Genomic DNA, 15,948 nt, shown 5'->3' on the forward strand with positions numbered 1-15,948 from the left:
ATATATACTCTTGCTTAGGATTGGCATTCCCAGAAGTATAGACTATAGAGGATGGGTAGTATTGGTTGAGAAGTCCCATTGAGTAAGAGTCCAATTGGTTGGATGTTTTGGATGTTCTGAATATTTAAAGTGTTAAATAGAATAAGTTGGGTACAATTTTCAGTGTGTGTGTGTGTGTGTGTGTGTGTGTGTGTGTGTGTGTGTGTGTGTGTGTGTGTGTGTGTGTGTGTGTGTTTGTGTGTGTGTCAGTTTGTGTATTGTGTATTCAATCAGCATGGAAAGTCAGGCCAGGTTGGCCCCCCTGATAAGAGAACTTGTGCTAGGCAAGCACATGATAATTGTGGGCTAGAATCTGCCCACCCCTTTTAGCCAGGAAAATATTCTGTCATTCTTATAATAATTATGAAATTTAGCTCCTTTAATTTTTCTGCCAAACTTGCAATGTGTTCTGATTTGTCTGGGAAATAAGTACAACATTCAGACCCAATAACTGCACAGGTTCCACCTTGTGCCGCAAGTACCAAATCTAAAGCGATCCGATTTTGCATAGCTATTGTCCATACGGCAATCATTTCTGCATTAATATTTGCTAAATTATCTGTGGTTTCATTGAGTGTGACCACTCCTCATTTTCATGAATGCCAAGGTGAGCCAATGAAAAAAGCCAAGAATTCACAAGGTTTCGGAAAAGCGATGATAATAGAAAACCTATACGGCAAGAAAACCTATAGAAAACCAAGACGCCAAGGTGAACAACGAGTAGCCAAGATCTTGTGAAAAAAGCCAAGGAGTGGTCACACTGGTTTCATTAGCAAGCAGTTCCAACGCAGCCAACGTATTTATAAGTTCGTCAGCCGCCTTCCAACTTCTGTGCTGAGGAAAGATGCTCATAAAGGTCCATTCTGTCTTAGTAATGCCTCACTTAATTTGTTTTGAATTTTGGAATGGAGAATGGGTAAAAAACATATATGAGGTACCACATAACCTAAATAACAAGAACCTATCCAATTACTTGGAAGGCATGGATAAGCTCAGTTTCTACAAATAAAATGCATCATTCAGTGCCGCTTGTTCTCATTGCACAGTTTTCATTAATATAACCTTTGCACTCTGACATACCTCACATCATTTTCTCTGATGACTTCTGCACTTGACATAATTCTGTTTTTTTTATTTGTCTTCCCACAAAATATGGAGGCATCTTACTTAAATTAAAGTTAGGCCAGTACCAGTTCCTAAAGTTTTGTCATTGGATACAGTTCCTAATACCGTTAGTTGTTTTCATAACTGCTGTTTGGTGTAGCCATTTTTCTTCTATTTCATGCTGATTTTCTTGTTGCATCAATCTTTTATAATAGCCACACCTTTCATTGCATTTAAAAGATATTGCTTATCGTGATATTCCGCCCTTCATTGAATGAGGTACGTGACTACAAACCCAACAATGACATTAATTCAAAGTCTCAGCATGTTTTAGAGAGATAGCCAAGTCAGTGTTAATTTCATGTTCCTCATCTTAATGTGAATGTGTTTATACTTTCTGCAAAATTCCATCAACTTCTACTCTTATGTAGCTCTTCTTTATATGCTAACCCCCTTTTATATCTATGTATGTGATTAATAACTTGGTGAGAAGGTGCAGGTGTGTGAAAAAAACTTTCTTGATGAATATACATGCAAGCATTAGCGTGAGTATCATTTGTTGGTCCTATTGACCATGGGAGTACCCCAATATCTACATTCACAACATTTCTACTTTTATTCTTGTTTATGGAATGCTGTAAAGAGATAGCTAAATAAGTGTTAATCCCATGCAAGCCATCTGAATGCAAATTAGTTCGCTTCTTAGCAGCTAATTGTCCTTTACACCTACACTTATGTGGCTGGTGAATGCGATTGACAAAAGCTGTGTGGGCATTGATGCACATGTATTGCAATGTACAGATGTATGGATGCACATAGGAGTGGGGTGAGTGTGAATGATAGCGGCATGTGAGTGTGGGTGTTGGAATGTATGTGTTCTTGGTTTGTTTTAATCTACATGGTGTCGGTCTATTTTAAAATTACTCGTGTAATTTTTCCTCCAGTCCTCTTAGCATAAATTTTACATGGAATCGAGCTGCAAAGGCCATGGCATCGCAGCCAAAAATAAGTAAAGTCACAGAAATTGCAAAACAAGTTCATAGATTTGAGTTGCAGTCTCCGTTTTTGCCGTGAACTTTCTTGCACTGGGTGGAGTGGATCCATGTGGTTTTGCCTTGACACTTTACAGCAGTATGTGTTGTCAGCAAGACTTGATTGGGCTCGGTCCAACGTGGTTGCAGGGCAACCTTTCTTTTATGAGTTTTTATATGGACAAAGTCGCCAGGTTTGAAGCTGTTGCAGTTAGCAGTATCTGGCTCCTGTTGTGCTTCCTTCACTTGCAAATAAAAAGCTTAGACCGCATTTGGTCAGGCAATGCACAATGTGAGCATTGTATCATTCATCTGATGGATATCCATTTATTTTACAATTAATGGGGCTGATGATGGCACTCTCATTGGACCTCCCAGAAGAATTTCATGTGGGGAGAGACCCATTTTCCTGTTTGCGATAGATCGCATTGCCATTAATGCTATGGGTAAGGCATCTGGCCATTTTAGATCAGTCAAACTGCACATCTTTGCTCGTTTATTTTTTAGAATCCCATTTTGTCTTTTTACAGCTCTGGCCAATTGCAGATGATAGGGGCAATGAAAATGTTGTTTTACTTGTTCAGCTTTACACAATTCCTGCACCACTTGTCCCATGAAATGGTTTCCCTGATCATTTGAAAGTTTACAAAGTATCCCAAATCTGCATATGAAATCTTTCATCAGCACTTTGGCTATTGTGGTTGCATCTGCCTTTCGACATGGATATGCCTCATTGTATTTGGAGAACACATCAACAAGTAGTGTATTTTCATACTCACAACATTTTAGCATTTGAACAAAATTCATTTGTACATGCACAAAAGGGCGCGTTGGAAGTGGATGCGCCACAAAGGTAGTCTTTGGGCTACACCCTGGGTTATGCTCCTGACAAATTTGGAGCATAACCCAGGTTTTTTTTTTTGTTTTTGACAAAAAACTGACAAAGTTTTTGCAGCACTGTTCAGCTATAGCTCTGAATCCAGGAGCATACCAATGTGCTTAAATTAATGCACACATCTCCCCTTTGCTCATACAGCTAACTTCATGTGCCACATGAGCAAGCCGTGGAAACAAAGCTTGTGGAGCCACCATGCGGCTGTCGTAGGAAGTCCACAGCTGAAAGTTATTGTCATATTTACATCCCGACACAACCCACAGATCCTATTATTTTACATCAATGGCTGCTTGCAAAGCAGCCACATCCTTTAGGGATGGGATATTGTCAGCTGGTGCGGCAACATATTGAGACACCAATAGGACGTTAGGAGAAATTGATGCCGCTTTTCCAGCTTCATCTGTTTTTGCATTTCCCTTTGAAGCATTACCAGAACCTTCAGTATGCGCGTCACATTTAATAATGGCGATAGCGGAAGGTAGCAGGGTAGCTTTGAGTCAGTTAGCACTTCGATAACCTTTCTTTATCGGGGCACCCAAGAGGTTAAGAACCCTTGTTCACGCCACAGAGTGCCAAAGTCATGCACAACGCCATACACATAGTGAGAATCAATATAAACAGAGACGGTTTGTTCCTGTGCCAGACAACATGCTCGTGTTCGAGCAAAAACTTCCGCTTGTTGTGCTGAGGAAATTTTAGGCAACTTTACACTTTCTACAATCTTGAATTCAGTAGACACAGCATACCCTGTTAGCAGTGAGCCATCACATGCACATGAAGATGACTCATCAACATGCAACACCAAATCAGAATTTTGGAGTGGAGTGTCTCTCAAGTCAGGTCACAGCAAACGCATATGCATCACAACCTCCTCACAGTCATCCGATTCTCCGTCTTCAGCAGTAGGCAAGAGAGAAGCAGGGTTCAATGGTGGGGTCAAAGAAACCCCAGTCTCTGCTATTGAAGAAACCAATCTCCAACTCAGGATCGATGCAGCAGAGCTCAAATATTTAATATATTAATGTGGAAAAGGGAGGTGCTCATGAACAGTTGCACAACCCTTCTGATTCGTTTGTCCTCAAAGCAGGGTTCTTTTTCAGGATTGAAGAGGAAAGGAAGGAGGGAAAGGGGTACATCATATTTCTTATCTCAGTTTGAAGAGGAAAGGAGGGAGGGAAAGGAGTACATTGTATTTCTTATCCAAGTTTGGAGAGGAGGGAGGGAAAGCGATACATTGTATTTCTTATCACAGTTTGAAGAGGTAAAGAGAGAGGGAAAGGGGTACATTGTATTTCTCATCCCAGTTTGAAGAGGAAAGGAGGGAGAGAAAGGGGTACATTGTATTTCTTATCCAAGTTTGGAGAGGAGAGGAGGGAGAGAAAGGGCTACAACACCTGAGTGTCTCTTTCACATGCCTCTTTTGTTTTAGAGCAAATAAGCAAATCATCTTCATACTGTACCAATGCCGATCCAGCAGGGAAGGTGATGCCACTTTGATCTTCTTGAACTGCTCATGAGAACAGGGTCGGGCTTTCAGTGTATCCCTGGGGTATCACACTCTCGGTGTACTGTCTGCCTCGACATGTGAATGCAAACAGAAATTGATAAACTGTGTGGATTGGTGAAGAGGAAAATGCTGAACATAAATCAATGACAGAATAATGGGTGGTGCCACTTGGAATGCTTGAGAGGATCGTAACAGGATTAGGAATGATGGGGTACGCAGGTATGACACGTTCATTTTCCACTCTTAAGTCCTGAACAAAATGCAAAGTGTCCTTTCCTGATTTCTTCATAGGCAAAATGGATGTGTTACATGGATTAACAGTCGGGACGATAGTTCCCTGTTGTACCTGGGTGGTGGTTTAAATAGACAGACCTGGGTTTTTGAGGACCCATCTTGCTGAGACCTTGGAAATGCCAAAGTGTTTATGACTGATAGTTATAGCACTGCCTTGTAAAAGTTTTGAAGATATTTCAGAGACCTTAACATTATCATGATTTGGCCTTGATGCATTGTTTGGCAATTATATTTGGTAACGTTTTTGCTTCATTGTAGGCATTGCTTTGGCAAGAAATTATTAAAATGGCTCTCGGCAATATGTTCAAAATAAACTAAAATTATTTAAATGGAGTGTGGTAAACCTCCATGATCAAACACAGGAATAAGAAAATTGAATAACTTTACATCTGAAATTGTTTAAAACAGAAGATCATAGGTAATAAAAGTAAAATATATATTTTTATAATATGAGTAATTTTCTTATTGAATGCTTGACAGATATGTATTCAAACCAATAGAACTTAGAATTTAATTCCCACCAAGTTCGGCGAGGTTGTGATCATCATAGTGTTGTGGTAAAACCTCAAAGAAAGCGGTACAAATACCATAAGACTCCACTTCTCTGTGGAATAAAGTCATAGTATCTTGTAAAACCTCTTCTTGTATCCCAAAGATTCCAACGTATGTCCATCCAAAGTGTCTCACAAAATGTGCGAAAGCAGTGCCCAAATTTTTATCATTATGATAGGTACGAAGGAATGAAGGGAAACGACTTTTGTCAGTCATGCAATTACACCCAGCACCATAGCTCACCTGCAGACACAGGGTTGGATCTAAGATTTTATGGAGTAGGTTTATGTTTGTGTGTATGTAGTCGATGGGTGTTGCTGTATTCCACAAAATAATTCATGAAAATGGACTGCAAATGACAAATGACAAATCCATACAGAACTCCATCCCACCGATAAGGAGACACAAGCTGCATCAGTCACTGCTGATCTGGAATTGATCAGATGTTAACATGTCTTTCAATCCTGAAAAATCACACAATCTCAGACTGTCACTCTGGAAGGATAATTAAATATACCTACCTATTTAAAAATATCCACAGTTAGGCAATGGAAGAGGTTTGGTCCCTTTAACTTCTTGGACTCACCAGCAGGACTAATTTTTCATGGGATTACCACAGATAAAATCTGACCTCCAATACTTGCTGCAGGTGGTATTGAAGGACAGCTTTGCTATATTTGTCAAATAATTACTTGAACATCATTCCAATAAATCCTTTAAAAAAATCAGAAATATAAACAGTCTTCAATACCTTTGTCTGTTGCTCAATGGACAAATTCGTCTGATACATGGACAATGTCATTCAATCCTGGCAAATCACATAATCTCTCCCTGTCACTTCAGAAGGACTATTAAATACACTGTCACCCCCACTTCAAGTCAGTCTCTCTTGTATTATGTAGCATCAAAAGATCTAATATTATTTACATCCCATGCAAAGAGACTGAATAAAAAAGTCTGTTGCTCTCAAATAGCAAACAAGTCAGTGGCCCCTCTCTCTTTTACAGCCTCTTTTCTGGTCTTGTTCCCTGTGTTGTGTCACTGCCAGTTTTGAACATGAGACTAAAGGCCCAGTCACACCTTGACGTTTTTGCCAGGTTATGCCGATTTTTGAAAAAATTTGTCTAAAACACTGGCACACGTCGAATACGTTATGGGTAAGTTTTGGAAACATTGAGAGCACGCTGAAAAACACTGCCATACATCGTAGTATGCTGGCTTTCATCTTTGTACTTTGCGGTTGTCCTCAAATTTTAGCATGCTTGAAATTTGTTAGACTTATGCCAGTGTATGACACACAAGTTCCGCTATGCTGGCCATAAGTTGTAGGCACGTTACGCGATCGTTGACACACGTTGACACACGTTAATTGTAAGTTAATCATAAGTCGAAACACGTCGAGGTAATGTTTAGCGTACCCGAAACTTATTTCTAACCAATGAGTAACGTGTTGTAGGCACGTTATGTGATCGTCAACACACGTCGACACACGTTACTTGTAAATTACTCATAAGTCGAAACACGTCAATGTAATGGTTAGCGTCAGTGTTCCAGACTCCCTGTTTTTTTTTGTTTTTTTTTTCGGTATGACGGTGATGTTGACACTTCGATTTCTAGTGCGGTTATGATTTAAATCGTTGAGCGGCAGCCTATTAAATATATTATATTATAACCGCACTAGAAATCGAAGTGTCAACATCACCGTCATACCGAAAAAAAAAACAAAAAAAAAACAGGGAGTCTGGAACACTGACGCCAACCATTACATTGACGTGTTTCAACTTATGAGTAACTTACAAGTAACTTTTGTCGACGTGTGTCAACGATCGCATAACGTGCGTACAACTTATGCCCATCACATGCGGAACGTGTAAGGCATACAGCAAGTACGTCATGAAATGTTTAACATGTTTAAAATTACAAGACGTACTCCACTTACTACGACGTATGATAGCGAACTTTAGGGTTCTATTCACATATACCAAACTTACCCATACAGTATTCGACGTGCGCCAGCGTTTTAGACGCATTTTTCAGAGGTCGGCATACGCTGGCAAGATCGCCAAGGTGTGACTGCGATGTTGACACTTCCAGTTCTCCGGCGGTTATGATTTGAGTCATTGTGCGGCAGCCTTTTAATAGGCTACGCCACGTGATCGTCGGCGATATGTGCAGCGCGCTACGCATAAGTTAGACTATCGTTGGGCATAGGTTGTGAACGCTGACAACAGGCTAAGCATTCGTTGGAATAAGTTATCTATAAGACAACGAAACGTTCTGTGTCCGTTACTAATATGTTATGCATACGACCAAATCGTTATGAATATGTCCGAATCTTTAAAAAAAAAACATGAAAAGTTCAGTGTAAGCCAGCGTTTTACATACATTTTAATACGTTGCCATTGCTGGCTAAAACGTCAAGGTGTGACTGGGCCTTAATCGGAACAGGTTAAGGCCCGGTCACACCTTGACGTTTTAGCCAGCGATGGCAACGTATTAAAATGTATGTAAAACGCTGGCTGACGTTGAACTTTTCATGTTTTTTTTTTAAGATTCGGACGTATTCATAACGAGTTGGTCGTATGCATAACATATTAGTAACGGACACAGAACGTTTCGTTGTGTTATAGATAACTTATACCAACGAATGCTGAACCTGTTGTTGGCCTACACAACCTATGCCCAACGATAGTCTAACTTCGGCATAGCGCGTTGCACGCATCGCCGACGATGTTGTGATGTAGCCTATTAAAAGGCTGACGCACAACGATTCGAATCATAACTGCCGTATAAATGGAAGTGACAACATCGCGGTCCCACCTTGGCGATCTTGCCAGCGTATGCCGACCTAAGAAAAATGTGTCTAAAACGTTGGGGGCACGTCAAATACGGTATGAGTAAGTTTGGTATATGTGAGTAGAACGCTAAAGTACGCTATCATACGTCGTAGTAAGTAGAGTACGTCAAGAAATTTTAAACATGTTCAAAATTTTACAACGTACTCGGCGTATGACACACGTTCCGCATGCGATGGGGATAAGTTTTACACACGATATGTGGACGCTTACACACGCCCACAAAGGCTACTTATAAGCTACTCATAAGTCGAAACACGTCGCGGTAATGTCTTTTTTACGCGAAACTTATTTCTAACTTATGTTTGACGTGCTTTGAACCAATTCTTTACGTAGTCCCAACACACATCGACGTATGTAGACGTATTCCAATGACGTCTTCCGGTCGACAAAAAAAAAAAATGAATGTGTTTCTAGCTTACAACTGCCATATAAAGACGTGTTCCCAGCGGTTTTGGGAATTGGTATATAAAAATGCTGCTCATAAAAGGGGAACCCAACAGTGTTTTCGAGTTCCTTTTTGAGTCGATGTCCATGTCAGCAGTAACAGTATCAGTATTAGTATTAGTATTAGTATTAGTATTAGTATTAGTATTAGTATTAGCATTAGTAGTAGTAGTAGTTTGTTCATGTTGGCAGTAGTAGGTGAGTGTGAGGGGGAGGGTGTGGGTTATGATGGATCGTCCTTGCGTCCACGTGTCCACAGGTAGGTTCATAGGCTGCCACTCAACGATTTAAATGGCTGCATCTCCACTATTGAAAGTTGACGCTTGCGCTCAACAATTGGATTTTTTTTACACTCAACGACTTTTAAACGGTACCACTCAGCCATTTTCATTGTTTACAATGAACGATTTAAATTGCTGTCACTCGCCTTTGTTTTTTGACGCTGGCGCTCGGAAATTTTAATCGTTTCTATTGAACGTGTTAAATCGCTCAAACCCCATTATTGAAAGTAGACGCTTGCGCTCAACAATTGGATTTTTTTTACACTCAACGACTTTTAAACGGTACCACTCTGCTATTTTCATTGTTTACAATGAACGATTTAAATTGCTGTCACTCGCCTTTATTTTTTGACGTTGGGGTTTTGAAATTTGAAGCGTTTCTTCTGAACGTGTTAAAACGCTCAAACTCGACTATTTTAAATAGACGCTGCCGATGGACAATTGGAATCATAGCCAAGCTAGACATCGAAGTGTGAACATCCTCGTCATGCCGAAGAAAAGTTTGAAGAATGCTGCAAATAAGTGTCCTGGCCGTGGCCGTGGACGCTGACGCAAGGACGATCCATTATACCGACGTCTTTCAGCCTATGAGTAACTTAAAAGGAACGTCTGTCGATGTGTGGCAACGATCGCGTAACGTGCCAACAACACGTTAATCATAGGTTAGAAATAAGTTTCGGGTACGCTAAACATTACCTCGGCGTGTCTCAACTTATGATTAACTTACAAGTAGCATGTGTTGACGTCTGTCAACGATCGCAGACCGTGCATACAACTTGTGGCCAGCGTAGCGGAACGTGTGAGTCATACGCCGGCATATGTCGTGAAATTTCAAGCATGAAAAAATTTGAGGACAACCCAAAAGTACAACGTTTAAGCCAACGTACAACGACGTATGGCAGTGTTTTTCAGCGTGCTCTCAATGTTATCAAAACTTACCCATAACGTATTCAATGTGTGCCAGCGTTTTAGAAAAAAAATTCAAAAATCGGCATACGTTGGCTAAAACGTCAAGGTGTGACCGGGCCTTAAGCAGTGGCATCTAATTATAACACAAAACTCCACATACCACCGGATAATTACTTGTGCGGTTGATTCATATACTTTCTTGGTCACATATATTGAAACACAAGGTACAATTGTGGGTCAGTACACACTGTTTGTGACCTCTTAACGTTTGAACAAGTGTGATGAGGTGAGCACCTCCTCTCAAACGAAGATCGATAATAATGGTTATAATCTAATTCTATTTATCATTTGTGAGTTGGTTAACACATCTATTTCGTCAAACGGAGACAACACCTGAGTTTCAGACAAACTGCACTTGAGTCCTGTTTGAATGTTGGCAGAGAATGCATTTCGTCTTTTCAAGGGATCGGTATTCATCCAAGACAAAACGTAATTTTGCTCTGTAATAACAATTGCATATACATTGCTCACAGATATATAAAAGGAGAATGGTAAATGTCATTAAAAAAGACAGAAATCAACTTCAAGAAGATAAGGAAGGATGAGACAGTGACAAAAATATTTAATTGTTTAGATTTAGTTGAGCCTCAGTGTTAATTTAAAGGCAGAAAGTCACCCGATAGTCAGACACATTAGCATTTGTACAATCAACACAGTGTGTGGGATTTGACAAATAGGTCACAGCCTCATTACCTTCGCATTCTGCGAAAGGTTATGTTTATTTCTGTGCTTAGACTGTCACACCAAACGGGCTGAAAGAAGACTAAATTTTTAACATGGCCAGACAACACATCCATGATAGTAAAAATAAAAGCTGCAACACCACAACTTAATTTACAAACCTGAGTTTATCGATAAAATAGTAATGTCCTTCAAATTTTTTTTTGTTTACCTGGGGAAGAAAGAATAGTCCCAAAACTGCACTCAACTCTCTTGTAAATTTTGAGGCATATGGCCCGAGTATGGCTTGCAGTGAACAACTACTTTCAGAACGTTTTTCTGCATAAACTTTGCCTTCCAAAAACGTCAGACCAATCTTCATGACTTTGGGAATAGCAAAACAAGAATCACGGATATCATATCCAAGTGTAACGTTCGGAAGAATTGCTTCATTCCCATTGATCTCCTGAATAGTAAATACCATTATCATTGCCCATTGGAGACCGAGAGGACGTGAACTGCCAAAAATGTTTCAAGCAGAAATAATCATGAAAAGGTTTATTGTAAAGAGTGTTGACGAAGTGTTTTTGAAGAAGATAATTTATCCAGATCCATTAATTCAATTTCCCATGGCCTTCGCAACTCACGTTGTGCAGAGAAGTTGTGGAGGATAGCCTGGAAGCTGCAAGCGATCTTCCACCTCGGAGTTATGAATGGGGAACATGCCCCCAAGAATTAAATCTCCAGGAGAAAACATCGCTTTTTCGTTCTCTTTAATCCCAGCATTACACGAACCTCCACTTACACAAGGCAGCCAAAAAGGGAGCAGAAAGGTGAACAGAAACATGATTTATTAAGCACTACATTGGCTCAGATGAATTTATTGCTTGAGAAAATATCACAGTGTATTATTACGCAATTATACATAAACTATAATAATTACAAGCAGATTCAAAATGTATCATTTTATTATTATTGTTATTATTACACAGGCTTTATCTTCTTGTAAATTGGTATTAATCTTTGTACAATCCAAACCATTCCCTGGTGTTCAGTCAACTTGTTGCATAGGCCAATTGTCAGTATGATTAATTCTCAAAGTACCTGAAGGATTTCTCAGAATACACAAAGAAAAGTTAAAATCCAACATTGGAAAGCACAGTGGAGAAGTTTTGTCAACATAAATTTCTGTGCAATTTCTTAAAATATATTTCCATCACCACTTCATCAATTCAATTCCAATTGTCTGTTTTATGTTTCAGCCAAAAGCTTTAAAAATAAATTAATTACATCAATGACAGCACTTCTTTTTTACCTATTGTGGTTAACACATCTACTTCGTCAAACAGAGATAACACTTGAGTTTCAGACAAACTTCACTTGAGTTCTGTTTGATATGTTGGAGGAAAATGCATTTAGTCTTTTAAAGGGATCGGTATTGATCCGACACAAAACGAATCGGACCCACTCCTGTTATAACCATTCCGTGTTGGGTTGTATTATAAATCTTGCATCCTTCTGAGTGTCCGGCATACCTCCCAATGCCTCAACTAAAAGCGTGCCTCATTTGGCCTGCGAGCATCCTGCGAAAAGCATCTGGGTGTTCTCCCTTCGTACTCCTTGACTTTCTATTTTATATACCCTTTTTCGTCGAGATAAAAATGACATCAAAAAAACAAAAAAAAGTGTTTAACGTCAAAAAATCACAAACTTATTCTGTTTGTTATTTCCTTCCATCAATCATTCGTTATACCTTCGATTCTCAAGACCCCCAAAATTAAATAAATTGCATGGAATTGAAGAAATTTTCTTCTCACCTTAAAATTATTTTCAATCACAATTTGAAAATACTTCCTTTTCCATATCTCATCATCAAGAACACCTCTTGTGTTTTTCTTCATCACCATATCTTCCTCTTCTTCTTCACTAATTTTTTTTTTCCAAAGCTCTCAAACTCATAAGCTCTCTGTCCATGGACTATCCCTTCAAACTTTCAATAAGCCTTAATTTCACCCCTGGGGTGATGTTTGTCTTCATGTACTGTATCAGATTTGGAAAAGTGAGAAGTCCAGTCTGCAATGAAGGCAGGTACGTAACCATTAACTCTCTTTATAATTTATTAACAGTGTTCCATCCCTTTACATTTGTACACTCCTCCACATCATTGACTGCATAATCCCATTCCCACCACTTCTCGGTGTCCCCTAATTCAGTGTCCCTCCTCTGGGCATACCCTAAAACCTGCCCACTCCCTACATCCTCCACACCCCACCCTCCCATCTTTTCCTTAAATGCACCACTCCCATTTTCCTCCTCACCCTGCTGCTGCTCAGCTTTCCCCCTCACCATGCTCCCTTTCAGCTTTCCCCTCACCATTCCCCTCCCATATTCCCCCTCACACCATGAAATCCCATATTCTCCCTGGCCCCACCCTCCCATATTGCCCCTTGCCTCACCCATCCCAACTTACCCTTTCCCCCTCCCCATCCCATCCCCTCTCATATTCTCTCTCACCCACTCTCCACATTCCTTACCGATTCCCCATGACCCCCACACCCCCACCTCCTCTCCACATTCCATCACCCTGCCCACAAAATGTAACCACCCCACATGGGGGCCCAGGCGCACTAGCCTTAGGGGGTGGCATTGTTCGGCCCACATGGAGGTGCCAGCGATGGTAGTGAAGCAGTGACCATGAGGGAGGGTTTGGAAAAATTCTGGGATCCAGAGTGACAATAGGGACAGTGTTAAATACAGACAATGAACATGCAGAGGGGACAAAGAGAGGTAAAGAGGGTATAATTAAAAGTGAGCGTGCGTATTATAAGGGAAGACGAGGGTGCACGAGTTAGTTTGGGGAAATTAGTTTAGTGGTGCTGTGGAGGTGAGTGGAAATGTGTTTGTGTGTGGTTGATGAATTATGAGTGTGAGGGCAGAGCAATGGCCCAGTATGAGTGCGAGTAACAGAATGCATGGTGCGAAGGATTGAATGGTGGGAGTGGATCCCACCCAAGGAAACCTGGGGGCTAGTTTAAAGTTAGAACGGGGGATTAGGCAAATTTACATATGGTTGTCATTCTGCAGTTGGTGCTGATTGTGGAAAGTTTCATTTTTAAAATACTTTTTTGCGGGGTGCAGAAGATGATGACCTGGCTTGGGGTGTGGCTCATGAGCATAGTGTTCTGATGAAGCAAGCACCCCGAGCACTGGGGGCTAATCGGCCAGGTGAGGCCGTAGGTAGGTCGAGGGGGCCAGCCGTGTGTTTGTGGGCACAGGTACCCGAGGAGAGGGTCCTGGCGCGCCAGTATCGCATTCAGTGTAGTGTTCAATGGGCCCGGGTGCCCGAGCAGTGGTGCCCGAGAGAGAGAGTCTCTCTCTCTCTCTCTCTCTCTCTTCTCTCTTCTCTCTTCTCTCTTCTCTCTTCTCTCTTCTCTCTTCTCTCTTCTCTCTTCTCTCTTCTCTCTTCTCTCTTCTCTCTTCTCTCTTCTCTCTTCTCTCTTCTCTCTTCTCTCTTCTCTCTTTTATTTTTGTATCCAATGTTGAGGCTCATCTGAGAGCAAGACGTTCAACAAGGGGAGCAGGAGACAAGAGGGTCAGGAGAGGGAAGCACAAAACTGTGAGGAACAGAGACATGAGGAGATCTGTGGAAGGGAGAGGGATGGGGTGGGGTACATGGTTTAAACAAGATGGACACTACAGGGACTTTCAGGTAGGAAAGAAGGGAATTTGAAGGAGGTGGGCTTGGGGGGGATTAACAGGGGTAGAAAAGATCATGATTTTGAATGGGGGAAGATAATAGATGGTGGTGAACAGCAGTTTTGAAGACCTGGAGGTAAGAGTGGGATTGAAGAGAGTGTGGTAGTTTATTCCAAACGCAGAAAAAAGAGGAATTGAGCAGTGATTCGTGATTTTGGTAGTTTTACCAGAAGGGGGTTGTTGGAGGACCTTGAGCGCCCTGCGGAGGACTATATAGCAGCAGAGCGGGGGGGGGGGGAATTGTTGAGAAAGTAGATGGGGGTTCCAAATGGTCCTTTCGGAGAGATATGGTGAGGGCGTGAGATTTTTCAGGAGTGAAAGATATGTTCCATGTGTTGGACCAGCTGCTGATTTTATCCAGATCTGAAGAGAGTGAAGAAACTGCTGCTTGCCAATCTGAGGGATGACAGATGGTACGGCAGAGGGTGGAGTCTTAGAAAAAGCCTTACAAAACAGATACATTCAAAACGGCTATTACAAATAATTCCCTTGCAGAGAACCCGATCCTTGCTCTTCAACTTCCACTCCCTCCTCTCCTCTCCCTTTCTCTCCTCAACACTCTCCCCTTCATTCCCTATCCCTCACCAACCCTACCCCTCCGCACATCACATCTGACCAGATAGATTCAAAACGGCCATTGGAATGTGTTTTTGTCTAAAAACGACAATGTTAATCCGATTTTCTCACCTTTTACTGGGGCTGAAACTTCAGCCATCTTAGCGACTCCAAAAAATGAAATCATTGGTGAATTAGAGTTAAATCATTATCATTCACCATTAGTTAAATCAGTTAAATCATTAGAGGTGATCATTGGTGAAGATAAAGCCATGAGTGAGTCTGAATGGGCTTTATATTACAGGCCTTAATTTCACTGCAAATTCACTTTTGTCTAAAAACACTAATTTTCATCCAATTTTCTTTCCATGTTTTGCAACCAAGTCTTAAACCATCTTAACGACCACAAAGAAAACCAGATATCGAATTCGAGTTAAGATAAGGCTGTGAGTGTGTAAGGAAGTGCAAGCCTTACAAAAGAGGCTACATGGAGCAAACAAAATGGTGGCAAATTGATTTTGAAGCTTCTCGCTGAATGGGGAAGCCCCTCCCTGAATGGACAGACAGACACACAGACTGACAGAGATTATATAAACAGACTAGTTTGGCACCTACAAGAAACCCATGGGCATAGATATTGTTACGGCTGTGGAAATTGACAGAACACCATAAAGGTCCCTAGATCAGTTAGGCCGATAAGTCCGTGTTCAGATAGATTTCTCCACCGTTGTATAAAGTGAACTATTCATGTTAACCGGGCTGTGATCTTTGAGTTAGCCGTTTTTCTTTCACTATCGTTATTTTGGATCAACCGCTTCACAACAACCGCCTTCCACCACCACAACCACACCTGACTCTCACCAAACCACCCCATCCTCACCACTTCGCCAGCAACCGTCAACATCTCCACACCACAAACATCGCCTCACCTTCGTCTCCGAAACGACGCCATATTTACGCCAGCCGCGGCGAGTCCGCATCGAGCGGCGTCGCTACAGGCCGA

General features: G+C 41.2%; 1 protein-coding gene across 1 annotated transcript in view; it reads right to left on the bottom strand.

Moving 5' to 3' along the window:
• The window catches only part of LOC147035347 (vomeronasal type-2 receptor 1-like), a 70,051-nt gene extending 58,693 nt beyond the window's left edge, over nt 1–11,358 (bottom strand). Inside the window, exons 1-2 of the mRNA XM_085866446.1 lie at nt 11,282–11,358; nt 10,867–11,152 (exon numbers count right to left, since the gene is read on the bottom strand). Coding sequence (XP_085722572.1) covers nt 10,867–11,152; nt 11,282–11,358 — 363 coding nt within the window. The remainder of the gene's footprint in view (nt 1–10,866; nt 11,153–11,281) is intronic.
• Nucleotides 11,359–15,948: the final 4,590 nt, after the last annotated feature.

The sequence above is a fragment of the Eptatretus burgeri genome, chromosome 1 (genome assembly GCF_056783735.1).
Source record: "Eptatretus burgeri isolate ZD-2024b chromosome 1, Ebu_testis_v1, whole genome shotgun sequence".
NCBI classification, from domain to species: domain Eukaryota; kingdom Metazoa; phylum Chordata; class Myxini; order Myxiniformes; family Myxinidae; genus Eptatretus; species Eptatretus burgeri.